Below are 22,611 nucleotides of genomic sequence, written 5' to 3'. Positions count from 1 at the left end.
TTCTCTAACCAATTTTTCGCTATATTCGGGGTCCACCAGGGAAGACATTTAGGCCCGCTCCTCGTCTTACCATTAGCCCCGTTCCTTTGGAGGTGGTAGTTTACTCATTAGTAGATAATCTAGTACATTAAGATACTACTCCAAAAAAATTAGTTTGGTGTTATAAAAATTGTCTCGAATCAAACGTTATTAACGTTATTATGCCAATGAATAATAGGGGTATTCATGCAACGGTGTAAACTCTAAAACGGTGTAAACGGTAAATCTTTAATATGGAAAATTTGGTAAAGGAACTGTCAAGTTCATACAAAATTTTGACATATTTACCACTTTACCACGTTTACCAGAGGTGAAATCGGTTAACGCTCATAGTCGATAGTTGATTTATCAAAAACGACGATTTTAGGGGCACAATTATCGTTTTTTGACTATCAACTATATGGACTATCGCGTTAGCCGATTTCTCCCCGTTTCATGAATACCCCTAATATGTCCTCGCCGATACTACTTTTTCTACAATCAACCCATTCCCAGTGTTGTATCGGTTCGAGATTTTGTCTCATTTTGTTGTGAACGAAAACTCAACCCTCGGTTTTGTTAAACAATGATCCAAAAATTCTCTAACCCTTATGTTACTCGCTACTGAGGAATGCGTTACGCACTATAAGGAGGTATCTATAGCTGCCCGTGTGCCAGACTCTCCAAGAGATTTCAACCTTATAGTAACATACCAGCAAGGTTAGGTTAGGATATGTTAGGAACGCGGTATTATTCTTCTCTTTTCTTCCTTCTGAGAATGTGGTTGGTGTATGTGAAGATCATATCCCACTTTTGTTCGCTAGCTAGCAACTTTTCGACTATGTTTTCTGGAATGATGATGCCGATGTTTCTCTCCAGTTCTTCTCTTTTGGTTCCCCATCATCCCCATAATAAGCTGTTTTAAGTTAAATTAATTTATTGTAGCTTGAATTAAGCCAAATAAAAGGGTGTGTTGCCAGCACCAAAATTAAATTAATAGTATACGATAGGATTTTCCATATAATAATTCGAAGAAAAAATTTTATTTTGGTCTAATTTTAAATCACAATATGATGATGATGCCAACAAAAACAGCATTTAGCATTTACATAAATTTTTTATATATATATAATATAGAGTGTACCTAATCATTTGAAATATAATTCATTAATAATCACCAAGAGAATTTCAAAAACCTATCACCCAATTCGGTGTAATCATTAAATAGTAATTTACTCAAAGAAATCCTCAAAAACATTATGAATTTCATTTATCATATCACCCGTGACCATGCTTCGACCGAATTTCTTGAATGCATACGAATTGCATTGTTTAGTTAGAAAACTACTTGCAAATGCCGAAATAAATGACGGATTTGTCTGATTCGACTCGAGAGCCCAATGATAGAATGTGGCTAGAGAGCCACTGAGGAGGTCTCCTTGTCCTCCACATCGACGACCCGATCCACCAGTTCCAAGTTGATAGATTTCAACGGTATTTGTTATGTATATTTTGTCACGGGCACCTTTTCGCATCACCGTTATACCATTGCCCATGCTTTTCATGTTCTCTTCAATGGTCTCTGGGGTATCTCCAAAGAGAACTTCAAATTCTCTTGCGTTTGGAGTTAGAATGACACCAGTGTAGTCTTTGATAAGTTGTCGATTTGAGCTGATTAAGTGTAGACCATCAGCATCGATGATAAGAGGTTTGGATGTACTTCTGCACGATTCTATAATTTGGCTAACGGTTTCAAATATGGTCGGTTCACGTCCGAGTCCTGGTCCAATAACCTAGTGGCGATATTAAGATTAAAACCTTTTTTATAGTACAGGTAAAGTAGTACATAAAATCAACAAATATAAAAAAAAAATTGTTACACTCATCAAACTTGGCAAAAAGTTTGCTTTTGCGATAAGAACCAAGGATCAAAAAAGTAAAAAAAAAAAAAAAATGGATGGAAGGGTGTTTTTTCGCGAACAAGCGAGGTAGGGGGTGAAGGCCAAAAATATAGTGAACAAAATTGTTTGTGGAATATCATCATATGACACATGGTTTTAACGTATTTTTTGATTCTGAATCTAATGATATAAAAATAAAATCAATACAATTGCTCTAAGAAAAGTAAAACAGATAAAATATAACCGAAACCCATGTGAAAAACATGGTAAATTGATGAAATTCTGGATGAAGGTGTTAGATAAAGCAGGGACAAAGAATTCATAAAGTTCTTAAAAATATTTTTAGTTAAAGGGTGTTTTTTTATGGGTTGAGTTATGTGTTATATTGGAAAAATTAAGTAATAAAGTGGTACCCTAGTACTACTATTATGCAATAATCTAAGGTGCCTATAAGAATATCACGGTTAAAAGGGTATTTTTTTTTTAGTGAAAACAAAATTGATTGACTTTGCATTTGGTATAGATAAAGAAAGAATAAAGAGTTTTTTATAAGAAAAAAATATGTGAAAAAGTGTTTTTTTTTTTCGAAGAGACAGTATCTGTAATTGGTCCCAAGAAGACAATGATTCGTGTAAAACGCCTAAGAACTTAAGTATAAACGTTCAATTTGTCATCGAAACCAAAAATTAAATGAATCATTGGCCTTTTGGGACCAATAACAGATTTTACTGTCTCTTCGAAAAAAAACACCCTTCCAACCAATTTTTTCTTAGGGCCAGTTGTACAAATATTAAATCCGTGGTTAAGCACTAGTTCAAAGCCCATTTATGTCAAAATACCAAAGTTATGCTAATTGAAAAAAACTTTGAAAAAGTGACTTATGAGCAATTATTTAAATACGTGTCGGATAATAACATTCTTATTCTAAATCAGTCGGGATTTCGTTCAGAACATTCTTGTGAAACAGCTCTAAACTGGCTTATTATGACCCTAAAAACCCTGAGACATGATAAAAATAAAATAATTTCCGTTTTCATTGACTTTCAAAGAGCTTTCGAAACAATAGAACTCAACGAACTAAAATAAATGAGTGCTTTTCCTTCCAACAGTGAAAATCCTTCTTTCGGTGTACCACAAGGAACAATATTAGGCCCACTTCTATTTCTCTTTTACATTAATGATATAAATAAAATTATAAAGTACTGGACAATCTCAACAATTTTGTTTATGGAGAATTTATCGGAAATCAACAGGCTTCAAAAACTTCAAAATAAGGCAATGAAATGCAGATTTTACATACCAATCAACTTTATGCTGGAAATAAAATTTTTCTAATTTTTCGGATAAAGCATTAAGCCTAGGCTGAAGCAAAACGAAAATTTTCCAAAGTCAAAAAACTTTTGCTGCACGAAAAATTGCCTGGACAAATAAAAGGGAGTGACAAACGATTTAAAAATCTCCATATATTCTAGCACAGGTAAGAATTTCGTTACCTATTGTGCAACGAAAAACAAAATTTTGTGCAGGTTTTGTATGAAAATTTTCGTTTCGCCTCTAGACTAGGTTTAAGTTTTTTTTTTTAATGTTCGTCAATTATTTAGTTCTAGCTTCTGTTTGTCTGGTTGCTACACCAGGTAAAATGTTTTCAAATAAAGAACAACAAATGGAAGAGTAAAGAACCCAGATAAGTTTCAAAACTTTTAAGAAAATGTTAAAATTTGTACCTATTAAAGATCATACAATTTCAAAATCATTTAAAATAAAATTAAAATGTTAAAAAACAGCTCTAACGATTTTGATTAAAAAAAATATTTTTTTGAAGTTATTAACAGACATTATTATAAAACCATTTTCTTGACTTCTGATTTCGTAAAAGACTCAAATGATTTCAACAAAAATGCTCCCATAAAATCGTTTAGAAAATATTGATATCAAAATAAGGAAAAATTATGAAAACTCATTTAAAAAAATTAAAAAATTTTTTTTTTAATCAATATTTTCAAAACGATTCAACGAATTTTTTATCTGTCCCGGGTTTTGCTCCCAGAAATATGGTCACCGTATGTATAAAGGAGTTAAGGCAAAATTCAGAGTCGTCACTCAAGTAAAAATTTTTCTCAAGCACAAGCCTGAGATGATTTTTTTGAGTGTTTGCTCACGCAATTACTTCAAAATTTCTTCAGTTGGTATTCATAAGCTAAAATCAAAGAAACATTTAGGTTTTCTTAACGTAACGAGTAGCTTAAGAGCCATTTTCTTCACTATTGCTCAACTTGAAGCAAACTCGAGAGTTGGCGAACTTGAGAGTTGACTTCAACTCGAAGGTTGAAGCAAAAGTTGAACATTTGTTTTCTTCACTTTTTTTTCTCAACTCTCGAGTTGAGAAATATCCCTGGGATATTTGTGACAGTTTATACTAATATTGTCAGTTTCAAATTTTAAAAGCAATCGAGTATGTCATTTAAATTGAAGTTCTGTATATCTGGTGCAATGTTTTTTTGTCAAAATGTCAAATTAATTTTAGTAATAAATTTAAACGCATTTTGCTTTGTTTTTTTTTCTGTAAAAATGAATTTCAAAGGAATAATTTTTTTTGTTTAAAAGTGTGTGTGTGTGTGTGTGTGCGCAAGAGCGATGTTGACAGGATGTAAAAAAAAAATCGGTAGAAAATGTGTATTACAATGTTTTAATAAATAAAAATATTCTGCGATTGGAAAATATGTTTCCATAGGTTTAATTCTCAATTTGTCCATGAAAACAGAAATAAAAGAGCTTTTCCCACGATTTAGCATCAAAAAGAAGAAAAAAATATGACATTTCACATAAAACTCTCAGGTTTGTTCCCTCAACTTCTACTATTTTCGAAAGTTGAGCAAACCAGAAGTTGATCAACTCGAGAGTTGAGAATCAAAAGTTGAAACTGCCAACTTTGAGTGAAGAAAAACAAAATCTCAAGTTGAGAATAAAATTCCTGAAGTTGACTTCAACTTTTAGTGAAGAAAACGGCTCTAAGTGGGCCAAACGCAAGAGCAAATGTTCACTTGAGTAAAATTTTTACTTGAGTGACGACTTTCAATTCCGCTTTTAAATTTTTTTACGAATTGCCAAATGTAATTAAAAATTAATCAAATTTTAATGTTTTTAAACGTTTGCTTATATCCTTTATTAAATCTAATTAGCTCAGGGAAATTAGTCAAAATATGGGCATGAAATCGCATTTTTCGCGGGACAAAATTTTTTTCATGAAATGTGTTCAGGTGGTTGTCCTTATCACAAAAGTCAATTTGTTGGGATATTGGAGGTTGGGAACAGCCGCCATCTTGGAAAAGAGATTGGTCTCGTTTTTATTGAATAGCTCCATTGTTATTCATTTTAACAAAAAATGACAAAGGTAAGACTTATTAACAATAAAATTATCTAAGAAATGATATACATACAAAACAATTCCGTGAGTTGATTAAATAAAATTTTATAGTTGGTCAAAGTGCGGGTTTGTATCGCAAGGTTGGGACAAAATGACATTTTTTCATATATCTGACGAACTTTTGATTTGTTGGGATAATTCTTCATGAATGAATTGTAGTACTTATAATTACCTATAAAATGAGCCCACAATCGTTATTGTCACCATCGTATTGTAGAAGTAATCTAACTCCGAAACTCTCCATGTACTAGTCAAAAGTAAGAAAAAAGCTGTTTTTTTGCTAGTAGGCCGAGAAAATTTTGGGAGTAGAGGTACAACCAAAATATAAGTACGCAGTTTTGCAGCCATACGCGTGTTAATGTCGATTTCAAAGGTCTGACAACTCTAATTTTGTGCTTTATACGGTTTTTGAGGGGTTAAATAACGTAAGTTTTCCAGTTAATGTGAATGGGCTAAATTTATACTATTTGAAATTATAAATATACAAGCTGATGCTCTATTATTTTTCCTAAATCTGGACACCTCAATCTCGGCTATGGGGTTAATAGAACTCACGATATAAGCTTTTTTAACTAACCATATCAGGCTTTTCAATTCAAATAAACAAACAAAAATCTAAACAAAAAAAGCTTCAAAAACACAAAATTAGAGTTGTCAGATTTTTGAAATCGACATTAACACGCGTATGGCTGCAAAACTGCGCACTTATATTTTGGTTGTACCTCTACTCCCAAAATTTTCTCGGCCTACTAGCAAAAAAACAGCTTTTTTCTTACTTTTGACTAGTACATGGAGAGTTTCGGAGTTAGATTACTTCTACAATACGATGGTGACAATAACGATTGTGGGCTCATTTTATAGGTAATTATAAGTACTACAATTCATTCATGAAGAATTATCCAAACAAATCAAAAGTTCGTCAGATATATGAAAAAATGTCATTTTGTCCCAACCTTGCGATACAAACCCGCACTTTGACCAACTATAAAATTTTATTTAATCAACTCATGGAATTGTTTTGTATATCATTTCTTAGATAATTTTATTGTTAATAAGTCTTACCTTTGTCATTTTTTGTTAAAATGAATAACAATGGAGCTATTCAATAAAAACGATACCAATCTCTTTTCCAAGATGGCGGCTGTTCCCAACCTCCAATTATCCCAACAAATTGACTTTTATGATAAGGACAACCACCCGAACACATTTCATGAAAAAAATTTTGTCCCGCGAAAAATGCGATTTAAATTACTAATTTCTCTGGGCTAAATGTGTAATTTTGAAATTTTATTTAACGTTTTTACATTTAAAATAAATGCGCCAGAAAAAAGGCCTTAAAATCTTAAGTTCAACTTTTTGCCAAGTTTCATGAGTGTAACAATTTTTTTTTTTAATGCCTATTTTATCTGTACTATAAAGAGAAAAGAGAGAAGTGAAAAAACATACCAAAACATGTAAACGCTCCAGCCATGGCTCGATTTGACTGACAGCATCTTCCAAATCCAACAACGGATGCACAATCAATTCGGGGCTATAAGATTTGATAACAGAGGCTGCTTCTCTTTGGCAAAATACATGTACCAAGTCAGCTCCGACCTTTAAGGCACTAATAGCTGCGAAATAGGGAGCTCCTGTGTACTCCAAAGAGCCCCCAATAACTCCAATTCTCCCAGACTGGCCTTTGTGTTTGCCATTACTCAATGAAGGCACTACAAGTCTAACTAGACGTAATAATTTATTTGTATCCACAGAAGCTTCAACTAATTGAGTCATGTTTGTGGTTTGGCTTCTAGTGGAATTAATATGACTTAAAATGGATTGGTTAGAGGAAGAGTATTTTAATAATTCTACTATTTGGCCCCGGCAGAGTCCACTTTTAATCATTATATTGTGTAAGTTTTTTTTAATAGAAATAACGACGGTATTGTATACATTTTATGTTCTCCTTCTTTTTTCTTTTTCAAAGACCTTTTGATCTTAATTCGATTATCAGAGTTTTGAATGTTGTCTCTTTTTATATAAATTCATACTTTAACAAGTCGTCAGCAAATACTTAACATTAAATTGAATGTTAAGTGATTTTAATTTAATTTTTAAAAAGTAGATGTTTTTAATCAGGTTAAATAAAAATTTGGCAAGTTTTTTAGGTCAATTTGAAAAATATGGTAAATGTTCAACTTGTCATTTGGCTAATTTGGAATTTTGACGTAGAATAAAAATGAAGAAGAGACGATTGTCTTTCCAGTTTAATATTGATTTTAAATGGAATGTCGTAGGTTATTCCAATTGGGAAATTTAATTTCCTTAGCAACGATTTACATTTGACTAGTTTTCCAGGACGATTTTTACACGAAGATGCAAAGCGCTAAACGCCATAAGTGCAAAAGAGAAAAAAAAGTTTTAAAAGATGAAAAGAAAGATTTTCTACCCTAAGAGTTTTTCTTTGCTTTCTTTAATTGTTCATTTTATTGCTATTTTTGCTTTATTTGATTTCGTCGACAGCAAGGTTTGTTTCTTCGGTTTATTTTATTTGCCTGTATCCCTTCAAGTAATGTCGTTTTCAATTCCGGAAGCGTCCGGAATTATTCGGAAGCCTTTTGAAAGTGTTTTATTCGCACGAAAATGACAGATAGAACGCTTCTCAGATGAGCAATTCTCTCGATTTCAAAACAAAATTCACTCAAAATCACTAAGAACCAGTTGTACAAATATTTAATCCGTGGATCAGCAACTTTTATCTTGTGAAATCCGTAGGAAGGCTGAAGTTTAGCATTGGTTCAAGGTTTATATATGTAAAAATAACCACATGCTTGAAAAGAAGTTGAAAAGCAGCTAATCCGCCGAAATCGGTGGGTTAAATTCTTGACCCGAGGCTGACCCACGTTTGTACAACTGGTACTAAGTGCCATATAGTGAAAATACATATTTTTTGGAATTGTGAATAAAATATTCGAATTCCTCGGAAAATTCTACATCAATTTCATAGTGAGACCGAAAAAAGTTCTAGCTACATGAAAAAGTATAAACCAAATTCGCAAAAAAAAGGTGTGCCCACAGAGGGTATAATGATCTATATGGATCAAGTGGGATAATAAAAAAAACGGCTATTATCTCATTTTCGGTAAAAAGTGATTTAGAACAATTTTGCTTTACGACAACGATATGATTCCGCCTTCCCTAAATCCGAGATTTATCTAAGTAAATTTATAGCCTGTTTTCACTAAAATCCAAATGAGATTATTAAGCCATAACTACATTGGCTCAAAAAGTGAAAAAGTACAAAAGTGAAAATTTTCAAACGCATTTTTGTATAGTTTTTCGTGCTGGAAAATAAAAAGAAATGATGCAGAAAGCTTATTTTTTGGTCTAAAAAACAATTTATATACTCTTTTTTACAAAACAATTGCGCTAGCCAGAAAAAAAATATTTTCACTTTTGTACTTTTTCAAAAAGTGGTGTATGTAGTTAAGCCTTTACGCAAATTATCTCATTTCGAATGTCAAATTCTATAGAAAAAAAAATTGAATTTGGAATTTGAACTGACCTAATTTGTGAAATTATCTCATTTTGGCTGTAGTGAAAACAGGCTATTAGGGTTACTAAGGACCATGAGTATATACATTTCGCCCAAAAACTGGAACAAACATTGAATACTTATCAAAACAACTCATGCAGACCTCTTGTTACAAGTCATAAAATTTCCCCTTCGATTAAAAATAGTACATTGGAAAGCACAGTACACATAAAGTCTGTTCAGCGAGGATTTTTCTAGATCAGAACAGGACAGGACAGCACAGTTTCGTGAGAAACGTCAGATCAAGTAAGAACAGTCATTTAAACGTCAGTTGTCAAAATAAAAAAACTAATTGTAAACTATATGAATTTTTTTCTTATCGGTTCTAGTTAGTTTTATCTATTTTTTGAGTTTTTACTGCGGAAAATATAATTAAAAATTGTTTTTAGTTAGAAAAACCACGAGCACCCGAGAAATATTCGCACAATTAAATCAAAACAAAAACAAAAAATTACAGCTTTGCTTTTGACACTTCTCACGCATCTGTTCTAACCTGATCTGACTCAAAAGCAAGAACAGAAAATCCTGTTCTAAACTGTTCTTGTTTTGTCAATGAACAGGAAACTAGAACAGTTCAGCACAGAAAAAATCTCAATGAACAGCAAAAAGCTGTACTTTTCTGTCTAGAACAGTCCAGCACAGCGTCAGTGAACAGACTTATAATAAGGTAATATATTCCGAACGTTGTCAAAATTTGTTTGTCAAAAATGGGCACCAATCTGTCAAGTCTGCCTTTAATTTTTATATTTCAATCGCAGTAAACAGGAAATTTGTTTTTGTTTTAATTTATAAAATGTCATTTAAAAATATTATAAATTGAAAAATAACAAATTTTCTTCGTGTTTCATCGCGGAAAATGATAAATAATTCTTTAAAAATTAGTGGTGTGCGTGGTTTATCGGTTTTTTGTGCGTTTTTCGTCGGTATTTTAAACAATTAAGAATTCGGTAGCTGACATTGGTCGCCAAAGTGTCATGTTTTGACAATCTGGCGACCAATGTCAGTTCGGAATATATTACCTTTTTATGTGTACTGTGTTTTATGTGCACGGAGAAAAAATAAGGTATGAACCACCTTATTTCTTGTATATTTAACTTTAATGTAAAGTTTAAATAGGGATGACTCCCCAATAAAATGGAATTTACCTTACTTTTCTAGTAAATTTATAGCTTATGATTAACTTTACAGTAAAGCCTTTTTTTGTATGAATTTCTAATAGAAATCACTAGAAAGTTAGGTACATATTTTACCTTAATATAAGGCTTAAAATACTGATTTTTAAAGTAAATTGAACTTCTCTAAGAAAGGTAAATAATTTAGTTACAGATTGGATCAAATAAAGTCAATTTCATTTTTATTGATGACATTTTTCTAAATAAAATTGTATGCATTTATCTTACAAAAATTAAAATAAAAAAAGTGTAATTATTGAAAAGCATAACTATATAACACGTACTTAATCCTCAAAGCTATTTAGAAGTACGAAACGTATAACCCTGTTATGTTTTTTAATAATTACATTAATTACCTAGTTTATTATAATTTTTGTAAGGTGCAAACAAACAATTTTATTTAGGAAAATATCATCAATAAAAATGGAATTGACTTTATTTGATCCAATTTTTTTCTAATTCTTCATGAATTAATTAGATTGAATGATGTTAATGCATATATGTATGGATACATATATTATTCTAACACAAGAAAAAAATTTGCTATCCACGGAGCCAATAACAACGCATAAAAGAACACAAAAAGTAATGAAAACATTTCACTTCCAAAAGAAAAACACAAATGAGAAAAGAATTTTTTAGATTTTATTTCTTTATTAATTATTCCGCACCCGGACACCTAAAAGCTTTGACAAAAAAAATTTCCAAAACACATGGAAGACAAAATGGCAGACTTTTCATGACAGCAATTAAGAGTTATTACTATGTATAGGGGCAAATTCCTAGAATTAGGTAATATTATTACCTTAGTGTAAGGTAAAACTTATTCATAGAATAGTTAGATTTGTAAAATATGTTTTACTAGAATCTTAAAGTGAAAAGAGTCATACCCTTTTTTGGATGAAGGTTTACTTTACTCTACGTAAAGAAAATATTGCTACTCGTAAGGTACATACTACTTTATTTTGTTCGCCATAATTGTCTTGCAAAAATTACTTTACGGAGCAAAGAAATGTTCAATACGTAAGGTAAATTTTACTTAAAATCTAGGGCTTTTTACTTTAATTTCCCTACTAGTCATATGGAGTATAAAATACTAGATTAATTTTTCTCCGTGTGTACTGTGATGAGTATATACATTTCGCCCAAAAACTGGAACAAACATTGAATACTTATCAAAACAACTCATGCAGACCTCTTGTTACAAGTGATAAAATTTCCCCTTAGAATTAAAAATAGTACATTGGAAAGTTTGTTCAATAGTCTATATTCAATTTTCCAATTCGATATTCCAATTCTTATCAGTTTTGTTGTTTTTGTTTGACAGTTGACAGTACACATAGTACAAGAATATTGTTATTTTGTTTATTATTGTTACTTTGTAGTACATTATTTCAATTTGTGCGTGCTTTTTTCAAGTGCTTTTAAGTTCTGACTTTGCTAAAACCATTTCTATCTTATCAATATTTAAATTTTAATTTTTTTATAAATTATTAATTGTAATGACTCCATTGAAGACATAATTAATTTTATTTTTTTTACGTAACTATTACAAATTACATCACTAGATAAATAAGCGCAATATAACTTTAGATGTAAATTCTACAGAAATCTAGATCAAACTTCATTGATTGGTTGAAATTAGTTTACTTTGCTGGTGTTAAATTTTTTGTTTATCATGCAAATTTGATACTATTTGTGAAGATTAGAAAGATTAGACGATAAGATGCAACGAACACTAATTTTTGTGTAGTTGCCTATTTGCGAATTAAATCTAAGCCGGGGATGTGTTTATTGGGCGGGTAGGCATTTAAATTGATAGCATTTTAAGATTAGAATGAAGATTGTAACCTCACTTTTTGTATACAACTTTATTGATTAAGTAAATAAAATTTGTTTGTGATGGAATCTATTAGATAAATCAATCACAAGTTTATTGACTTTAATAAAGGCGTAGCAACAAGCCAGGGTGGTCGTTAGTTTTATAGGGTTTCACTTTGATCTTCTTTTGTTTTACTGAGAATCGAGAATCTTATCAGTAATTAGTAAGGTTCTGTGACCTAACAAATTTTTGTTAGCAATTTGTGTCTCCTTTTTTTATCATGCAAAATCAAAATCTTGTTCGGTCTTTGCAAATGGGTGCAAATTGAATAACTGCATGCAGCCTTGTGTTGTTAATTGAATGCAATAAAAATAAAAGCGCTCGTGTAGCAAATGGAAACAAGTTTTATGAATTCAAATTTATTCCCTATCGTGATTCGTGACTACTCTGTTAGATAGAACAGACCTACAGTACATTTATGTAGATTTTATATGTATGGACGAAAAGAATTATTTTAAATGTTATGACTTGCTGTCAATTAACTTTTGTTATTGCATTCATTAAAAATATATAGGTTAGGTTGGGATTAGAAGCAGTGATAACACAACACACCATGTAGGAAATGGAATAGGGAATTAGTGACATAGAGGGTAAAAATCCCTAATGAATTACTCAACCCCTTTTCTAACCATTAAATTACTGGCTTAAAAATATAATTTAGAGAAGGAAATGAAAGAAACTGAGTAAACAAAAACAAACTTGGGTGGTCTACCACAAATGCTAGTCGATTCAAGTAGTCGATGAAAATAACAAACTTAATTTGGTTAAAATTTCGCAACGGCTTCACTGTGATCTAGAATACTTCTAAAGCGCAAATTAAAATGTATGATGCAGACTTATCATCTTTTAATGAACTGTCTGTTAGATAAAGTAATTTAATAGTAGAGTATCTAATACAAGATATTAGGGAACCCGGCCGAACAGCTCTGATTTTGACGATTTTTTTTTCAAACGTAGGTTATTAAAAATACTTTAAAGTCTATAGATTAAAAATTGCCGGTGTTGCCGTATTGTTTTTTAAAATTAAAATTAATTTTTTTTTAACAAAACCATTTTTTTGCTTAAATTTCTTAAACAAATGATAGCAAAAGATTCTCTAGGTAATTTAAGGAAAATATATAAAAGGCAGTAAGGGACAATCTTCCATCGTTTAAGCGATAAATGCAATTTTCTAACATTCTGACCTCAAACACAAAAAAAATATTTTGAAAACAACGGCAACACCTACAATATTCTAAAATACTTTTTTAAAAAGCCAGAAGCTCATTCTTATCTCTTAAATTTAAATCCACTAAATTTAATAAAGACTTTTTGAAAAAACGGTCCTCAAACTCAGAATTAAAAAAAAAAATGTTATTAGAAAAATTTAAAATGACTTTTTTCCAAACTTTTTCTAATAAAATATGAATTTATTTAAAATAAATTTTTGGCCATAAATATTATCAGTTGAATTTCGAAGCAAAAAAGGTAAAATATACCACACTTTTGAAAAAAAAAATGAAAAATTACTTCAATTTCAATGGTTTCTTTTTTATTAAAACTGAATTTTTGCATTGAAATAATTAATTTTCTCAAAGACTGTGGTAAATAGGAACTTTAAATTTTTGCTATTTAACTTTCAACAGTAAGGGTTATTAAATGAATAAAAAATAATTTTATGTTTAGATGTTGAACTTTAAAAAAAAATAAGTTACATTTTTTTCAAAACTTTTATTAAAAAAAGTTCTTCGAAAATGAAATACTTTTTAATTTTTTTCATAAACCGTAATACATATTGACATTTCCTTTTATAATTTGAAATCATAATAAATAAAAATTTGAAAAAAAATGCATTTTATATTACGACCAAGTTTAAAAAACGACATGTTAAAATTTTTTCAATAATTTTTTTTTTTTCAAAAATCTGAGTTCAATTACCATTCTTTCAAAAGCCGTTCATTCAATTAACTTAATTTTAATTTTACATATATGACTAAGCTTCCAGCTTTTAAAAAATGTTTATTTGAATATTGTAGGTGTTGCCGTTGTGTTCAAATATTTTTTTTTGTGTTTGAAGTCAATTAATAAGAAAATTGCATCTATCGCTTGAACGATGGAAGATTGTCCCTCACTCCCATATATTTTTTTTCCTTGAATTTCCTAGACAATCTTTTGGCATCAATTAATTTATGAAATTTAAGAAAATTTTTGAAAAAAATTTGTTTTTGTTCACAAAAATCTTCAATTAAATTTAAAAAATCAAAACGGCAACACCGGCAATTTTTAATCTATAGACTTTAAAGTATTTTTAATTACCGACGTTTGAAAAAAAAGATCATCAAAATCTAAGCTGTTCGGCCGGGTTCCCTAATATTGCCAATTTTTGAGCTTTAGTTACTCCACTATAACTTAAACAAAAACTTCATAAATATAAACTACTCCTCTTTTAATTTTCTAGTTGTCATTGCAACTATTGTTTTCAAAATTTAAATAATTTTATATTTTTTTTCTTTGAGTTCAAATGTAAGGCCCATTTGCATTTGAGTCTTTAAATCTTTATGTGAAACATAAACATTTAAGTTCAACATAGCAGTTTGCACGAACTTCAAATTGTGTCATACATAAATTCCTCTTAGTTTAACATAACTTAGGGGGAAGAAATAGTAGAACTTAAGGATTTTATGTTCTACTTAGTGCCAGTTGTACAAACGTGGATCAGCCTTGGTTCAGGAATTTAACTCGCCGATTTTGACGGATTAGCTGCGGGTCAACTTCGGTTCAAGCATGGATGTGGCTATTTTTTCATATATTGACCTTCAACCAGTGCTAAACCTTAGCTTTACTACTAATTTCAGAAGATAAAAGTTGCTGATTTACGGATTGAATATTTGTACAACTGGCCCTTAAAGTATTTTATTGGCCAAAAAAGAAAGAACGCGGCTTCAAAAATTGATGTGTGTAGTAAAAAGGAAATAAATTATCAATTAAATATAAATTTATTCAAATTAATTAGCATTAACCATCTACAGATGGTAATATTTACAACACACATTTTTTGAAACACTAGAGCTATGTTCGACCTATCTAAGGTTAGAATTTGTGAATAGTATGAGCAAATGGGCTAACTTACTATTTTAATATATAATTATATTATTTACTTAAATTAAAACCAATCAAATGGTATGAAACAATTAATTTATATTTTAAGTAGTAGTTAAAATATAAATTAATTGTTTCATACCATTTTATTGGTTTTAATTTAAAACTGCAGATTGCAAATTCTCACATTCAGTTATGAACGAATTGACTTCATGCGGATTAAGTCAATCACACCTGTTCTGATTTTCGTTTACGCCAGCAATACTTTCGTTTTAAAAAAAAGTAGTCATCCACATTTCAATTCGTGTTTAATTCTTGCTAATTCTGCTATTCTAAAATACTATGGAGTAGCTATTACTTTATTTTTTTGACGTCTTCATTTCGTTACGAATTTTGTACACTATTTTTAAATCTGTGAAAAATTCAATTTCGGTAACGAATTCAATTCGGAGCGTAAATCAGAACAGGGGTGAATATAATGGTTTCATAACTTCTGCAATAAAATACTGGATCTTGTCTTCTGCACGGTTTCAGTAAACTCTCATATAGCCTTAACTCTGCCTAACACTATCACGACTATTCTGATTTTCATTCGACTTTGAAAACGAAAATTAAATCCTTACGGATTGAAAACGGTTATTTTGATTTTGATCAACGTTCGGGTTTACTTTTAAGCTTTACCAACTTGAGGATAGCGAAATATTTTCGAAGTCAGAAATTCATTTTAAAAGAATAATATATTACTTACTTCCCTTTTTACATTTAATTTGCTATGTTAGTGAGTAATTTTTTTTTACTGTAGGTGTCGATTCTTGTTTCATCCTTAAGAATATAAAAATACCAGGGGCCCTATTTCGTATTACGAAACGAAAGGCAAAACAACGATACCCAGGACAACGATAGTCACGACATAGAGCGATTTAGTAAAACGATAATGCATGGTTGAAAATATTGCCAGATAAAAATTAAAAACAATTTTTCTTTTCAAGCGTACCAACTTCACGCGTACCAAGCAGTTTCAACAATTATCGTTTTACAAAATAGGGCCCCAGCTTGGATTTTAGATAAAAAGAATGAGATTGGAGAAAACCAAGGAAGATACAATTCTACGTTTTTTGACCTGTCATTAATGGCAGTCAAAAAGATTTCGTGCAAAATAAGTCTACCGTTACAAACTTGTTTCATTTAATTTCATTATGTATTGAAAAATGGAAGTAGGTAAATTGTGTGTTAAGGTACTTATTTCAGTTAAGCTTTTGACAAATTGTATCACAAAACTTCATTACTTTATTAGTAAAACAATTTTATGTAAGTAACTGGTGTACCTCAAGGAAACCGCTTAGTTCCGTTACTGAACACTATGTACGTATTTGATATGACCTCTCATTCATGCCGACGATAAATCTTTAACGAATTATCTTCAGTTAATGTCTAGAACAAAACATTTGGGAATAGTGCATTACAAATCGCTTATTTTTAATGTTTTTTTTTAACTAAAAGTTTATTAACTTTTCGTAAAATTTATCCAGTGATATAAATCGCAGTAACAAAATTCACAATTGCTGATGTCAATATCTTAAGTATTTCTATAAAAAAGTATCGAGACAGAATTCAAAATGATTTGGTTTTAGTATAAGACAATTTCTTAAATTTTGTTGACTAATATTCCGGTTCTTTATTTCCTAAATAGAATATTTTTATGAAATAACTTAAAGCACAAAAATAAAAATATATACACAAATCATATCTATATTGTTAAGACAACGGCACCATAATGCCACCTAGTCGCCTCGATCATATTTATCGTCGACTATTGATAACGAGATTCTTTGAAAAAGGATGGGGTAAACCAGAAAACCTACAAAGGTAAATATAAATCTGACTTTTTATTTATTGTACAAATGAAGAAATTTTAATCTTCTTTCTAGACTTTTTGAATTCCGAAAAATCATGTCACGGCGGGAGACATGTTTTAAACTCGTACCGCCCGATTATCCAATTGAGATAACCAAAAAAGCAAACTACCCAGATTGTACGATTCTCGAAGGTAATTTTAAAACTCCTTTTGAGTTTCATTTACCTGGACTTGTGCCGAAAGCATCTCAGAAAGCCCATTTTCAAGTAATATTGCCAACTAAATGGGCTGACGAAAAGCACAAACCAATGTGCATTCACTTAGCTGGCACTGGAGATCATGTATGTATTTTCATTTTTAGGATATTAAAATCTAAACTAATAATTAAATTCAATAGTTTTATTGGCGAAGGAGAAATTTCATTGCCAAACCATTGCTAAGGGAAGCTAATATTGGTGGTATTATTTTGGAGAATCCTTTTTATGGATTAAGAAAACCTGAGAACCAAGTGTAAATATATAAAAGAAAACCAATAGTAACGAAAGAATAACAAATTTAATTTTCACAGACGATCGAACTTGCGAAATGTTTCTGATATTTTTGTCATGGGTGGTTGCCTTATACTTGAGTGCCTTGTGCTATTGCATTGGTGTGAACGAAATGGTTATGGTCCTTTAGGAATAACCGGAATGTCTATGGGTGGTCATGTAAAAAATAATCAAATTTAATGGAAGAATGGAGTTATTTAATCTAATAAACCATTTTTTTTTTCTTTTAGATGGCATCTTTAGCAGCTACAAATTGGCCAAAACCTCTTGTTTTGGTTCCTTGTTTATCTTGGTCAACAGCATCTGCCGTATTTACTACGGTACATACAAATATACTATCAATCACTAGGCAGAGTATTTTTTGTGACCGATTTTCGTGATGTATGCTTGTACTCGTAAGATTACTTTTTAATGAGAAAACATTTACTTCCTCTAAGTAGACAGATGTATTTTCCCAAAAGAAAGTCATAAATTGGAATTTTCTAAAATCAATTAATAAGCTTAATAAGCTTCTTGAAAAGGGAACAGAAATAGTGGTTGTGACTTTAAGTCACAATCACGCTGATCTGTGCCCATGCATCAACAGAAAAGAAGAATGGCCAAACAAGGAAGATTTCTATGGGATTCTAGTTAAGTCGTATGAAAAGTAAAACGTTAGATTATTCTTGGCCAAGATCATAAGAGAGGGCATCTTTGATTCAAGGGTCGGAAAGCGTAGTATGCAAGAAAACACCTCAGGCATTGTATAAAACAAAACAAATATACCTTTTTGCCCACAACCACCTAAATTATATGGTCTTCCGAACATTCATAAAACGGAAGTCTCTTTGAGGCCAATAGTCAGCCAAATAGACTCACAGTCTTATCTCATAGCAAAAGAACTAGCTATTCGACTCAATCTTTTGATCGAAAATCGCACTTCCTCAGTGAATTCTATGTAAATGACATTCGCATGAAAGAAAATTAAGTTATGGTCAGTTTTGATGTTACATATTTGTTTACTAATGTGCACATAAAAGAATGTATAAACATATATACTTTTTGTATCCTCAACAAAAATGAGATAGATACATTTTTTAAATACTTGAACTCGGTGCACCCAAAAATCAAATTCAGCATGGGAATTGAAGAAAGCAACACTTTAGCTTAAGAGTTGTTAACAATCAAGATGAAACACTAGGACACGCATACTGATAGATATCTGCATGCTGTATCTCATTATCATCCATCCAATTTCAATGCTGTTGTATCTGCTATTTGTGACCAAAACCATCTCCAAGATGAGTTGAAAACGGTAGACGAAGTTTTATTAAACAATGGTAACAGCTTCAAGGAACGGTTTTAGAACCAAAAACATAATCTACACATGATATTTAAAACGAAAATGTAGAACGGGCCCTTCTTTCATATAGAAAAGGTGTTTCTGAAGGGATTGGAAGGATTTAATCCTTCTATGGGATAAAGTCGATTTTCAAACCACCGTCAGCGGAAATACGACAAATTTAAGGTCACTAAAGAATAAAGTACACTTACAAAACCCAAAAGTATACTCTGTTTTTTGTAGCTGCGGCTTAGAGTAAATTGGACCGACCAAACGTTCCATATCGACATATTTTATATGAAAAAAGTTTTAACTATCTCGATAAGTCCGTGAAAAATACTTAATTAAAATGTATAATGACAGCGAATATGAAAGTTTAAAATTAAAAAGATTTCAATACTCTTTTCTAATTAACCTTTATTTTATGACTTTCTTCTGGCAAATACATGTACCTTCAAACAGGTAATAAATGTTTCCCGGTAAAAAAATGCCATTAGGTATAAAGAGCGAAAATCACTTTCAAAATTTGTGGTGCAATCCTAGTGAATGGCAGTGTTTTTTTTATCAAATCAAATTAACATCTAACATTTTGTGTGTATTTGTTTTTACAGGGCGTCATGAGTCATTCTATAAATTGGGATATGCTGGAAACTCAATACTTTGCTGACGGTATCTACCGAGAACGTCTCTCAAAAATGGTTACCATAATCGATGATGCATTTGCCGCTGGCAAAAAGTTTATCAAAGATTTCAGTCAATCCATGAATGAACTCAAAGAAGATATAAAAGATGTAAAACTTATGAAAGATGATCTGAATATCAAAAGTCCCGTAGACGAAAACAACGAGTTTAAATTTATTGAATCGAGTGGCTTTTTAAGAGTCAACAAAGAAAACACCCATGACTTGAATAAACAATTGCAAGGCAAATCAATGTCTGCTAATAAATATGAGATATCAAATTTGACTGAAGCTGAAGCTAACGCTCCAAATAAAAAATCAAAAATCACTAAAAGTGATGATGATAATGATGAAAATGTGAGTGAGATAAAAGATTTAGATATTTATAAGAAAAACTTTAAACAACCATCTTCATCGTCGCCTCTGACCAAACTTATGGATTATATTTATCCACGAGCAACTCAAGAAACCAATGAAAAAATTGATATAACAAAAACAAATTGGTGGGAACGAGAAGCTTTACAATTTATGCGCGGTGTAATGGATGAATGCACACATCTGAAGAACTTTTCTGTGCCAATCGATACATCATTGATTATAGCTATTTGTGCAAAGAATGATGCATACGTACCACGAGAAGGTTGTTCAAGTTTGGAAGAAATTTGGCCTGGTGTCGAAGTAAGATATTTGAATGCTGGTCATGTGAGTGCGTATATTTTACACCAAAAATTGTTTAGGTACATTTTTAATACATACATCATTTTTGATTTCTACTAACTACTAACAAACGACATTAATTTTTAGATCAAGCATAATTGAGGCCTTTGAAAGAGCTAAGAAAAAATCTGAAGAGCAAAATGCCGAGCTTGCTTTGAGCGATGATATAAAGCCAACAATAACTTATGATGAGTTACAAAAAAAATATGAAAAGCATATGTTTTCTTAAGAAGAGAGAATTTTTTTACACTAACTTTTTACAGTTATATATACAAATTACATATATTATAAATATTTTTTTTCTTTTTTAAGTAAAATTTTTTCTACTAGCTTTGTTTCAACAACGATGGCAAATTTTAATTAAATTAATCGACTGCTGGGTAATGTACCTACTCTTTTTGAAAGTGCGTTATTTTTGTGTTTAGATTTTGTGATATATAAAGATTTAAAAAATTATAATAATGTTAACCAATAATAAAATATATACCATACATATATATATATAGAGTAAACGCTTGTGAATTTATCAAACAATAATAAAAATGCTTAATATTTTCTAATTTTGTTTTTCTTTTTTTAACTGCCTTTTTTATGACAAAAAGAGTATCGCAACCTCCTAGTGGCCAAACGATAAACTTTGATGAAAGCCACCAAAGTCACCAATGCTTTCTGCTTTCCTCTTGTATAAGTGCATGGAAGTTGTTCAAAAATTGCTTGAGGACAGGTGAGATCAAATACTTTTTTCTTGAAATAGTTTGTATTTGAGGGATTACTTAGAAGCTTTGTTAAAACAACATAAAATCTACCCTTCTATCAAGTGCTCATCCTCAAGGATAACAGTTCGACGTTGAACGATATGAAGTCTAATAAATTGTATTTTTATAATTTAATAACACATTATTTTGACTTCACTTGAGTCGATACACATTTGTTTAACTTTTTTTTTAACAAAAAGCACTACATTTAATGAAAAACGTAACTAACCTGAATGTATTTCAGAGCGTATGCACTCCATCAGCAGCAATCGCCACTAAGCTTTGTTTGGTAGCAACTTTTCTTCTTTTAATTTTGTCTTTGGCAAATTAGGTTAAGTAGGCAAGACTCAATATTGCCTTTGCCTAAATTAATTCCATTTTTGACTTTTTGTATGTAAAAAGATTCAAATGCATCCAATAGTTCGATCATTGAATAATTATATATAGAAGTGACACCGGAAAAAACAAAAAAGGGATGGCGCCACAATCATTCGAGGAGTGGCGCCACAATCGTTTTGGGGATTGTGTATTCGATGGCCGAAAAATTCCTGAAAAGGACTTTTGGTTACTAAGTAACCACAACTACAATATTATTTATATTTGGTGTATTTGTATTAGTTTTGTTTTGTGTTAGTAGTGTGTTTGTTTATTTTTTGTTTCTGTAATATTCAAATTGAATTTATTTTTAATTTTTGTAATATTTTGAATTGAATATTTATTTTTGAATGTTTGATTCTTATGTACATATATTTGAAAGGATTTTGTTTTTTTTTTTTTTGTTTTTATTAACGACAAGAAGTGTTTATTTAATTTTGATTAGGGTGCTTTTTGTAATAACATCTAGGCCAAAGTTGTAGTTCACATTATTTGAATGTTGTCCACATGCACTGTGGCATATACTTACTATTTTCTTAAACCGCATAATGCAAGAGTAGGTAAGGATCAAGTTCATACAATATGGCCATATCATCATCATATATATTATTACGGTTGTCGAACACCCTTTACCGGGACTTACACCGAACAGATTTTAATAAATTATATCTTAAAAAAAGGCGAATTTCTGCCGCCAGAATCTGGCAAAATATAAATATTTAAATGTTTATAATTTTTAAGAAATCTTAATTTGTTTAAAAAATAATATTCCAGCCAAAATGAATTTTAAAATGACTTTTTACCACTTTCCAATGAATTTGGAAATGTTTGACATGGCGTGTTCCTGTTCACATTAGGGGTGTTCGTATATCATTAGTTCGTATCATCAGGGGCGTTCATTAGGCGAGTAAATTCTCCGATTTGCTTAAAAATTCTGATGGTTAACATTTTAAGCATTATTATACAAACAAATTGCAGATAAGTTTGGACAAAAATATGAAACCTGTCAAATTTTAGAAGTGGGGATGAAATCCTCTCAGAGAAAGAAAAAATTGTGCAAAAGTACGCAAACTCTTTTAGGACAAAATTATCATTTATTAAAAGAAAAAAAGAAGGCACTAGCTTTTGAAAGATTTCAGACTTTTGTCCGAAGAAATTTTTGGGCAGAAATTTGCAAGAGGGGCTCTCTTTTTTGTAAAAAAAAAAAACTACACAGTTTCAGTCTAATCAAACAGGAATTGGGTTAAAAAAGTTGAAAAAAGGAGAATTATTTCTGTTTTAGGCAGTACCTAAACAGCCCTGTTACATGTA

General features: G+C 30.7%; 2 protein-coding genes across 4 annotated transcripts in view; one reads left to right on the top strand and one right to left on the bottom strand.

Annotated features, from left to right (window-relative positions):
• The window catches only part of LOC129919010 (protein ABHD18), a 31,111-nt gene extending 10,381 nt beyond the window's left edge, over positions 1-20,730 (top strand). Inside the window, exons 1-8 of one of the 3 annotated variants that reach the window (XM_055999807.1) lie at positions 11,381-11,490; positions 16,740-16,915; positions 16,978-17,245; positions 17,302-17,414; positions 17,473-17,611; positions 17,683-17,772; positions 19,385-20,190; positions 20,258-20,730. In XM_055999807.1, coding sequence (XP_055855782.1) covers positions 16,824-16,915; positions 16,978-17,245; positions 17,302-17,414; positions 17,473-17,611; positions 17,683-17,772; positions 19,385-20,190; positions 20,258-20,399 — 1,650 coding nt within the window. In that variant the 5' untranslated portion in view covers positions 11,381-11,490; positions 16,740-16,823 and the 3' untranslated portion in view covers positions 20,400-20,730. The other 2 variants (XM_055999809.1, XM_055999808.1) reach the window with 2 other exon arrangements.
• Positions 1,050-7,533, bottom strand: LOC129919011 (ATP-dependent (S)-NAD(P)H-hydrate dehydratase). The gene is made up of 2 exons (XM_055999810.1): positions 6,790-7,533; positions 1,050-1,811 (listed from the first exon to the last, which is right to left on the bottom strand). Exons 1-2 carry the CDS (start codon positions 7,225-7,227, stop codon positions 1,251-1,253), a joined length of 999 nt encoding a protein of 332 aa, XP_055855785.1. The 5' UTR covers positions 7,228-7,533; the 3' UTR covers positions 1,050-1,250.
• Positions 20,731-22,611: the final 1,881 nt, after the last annotated feature.

This window comes from Episyrphus balteatus, chromosome 4, assembly GCF_945859705.1.
Source record: "Episyrphus balteatus chromosome 4, idEpiBalt1.1, whole genome shotgun sequence".
Lineage (NCBI taxonomy): Eukaryota > Metazoa > Arthropoda > Insecta > Diptera > Syrphidae > Episyrphus > Episyrphus balteatus.
Note: the sequence above shows the minus strand (reverse complement) of the source record. Positions and strands in the feature narration are given on the sequence as shown.

Bases quoted from the DNA above. Each gene is read 5' to 3' on its own strand.
- LOC129919011 (XM_055999810.1), bottom strand. From the start codon at position 7,227: ATGATTAAAAGTGGACTCTGCCGGGGCCAAATAGTAGAATTATTAAAA. The intron at 1,812-6,789 runs GTATGTTTTTTC...TATCGCCACTAG, and splicing joins TGGAGCGTTTACATGTTTTG to GTTATTGGACCAGGACTCGG.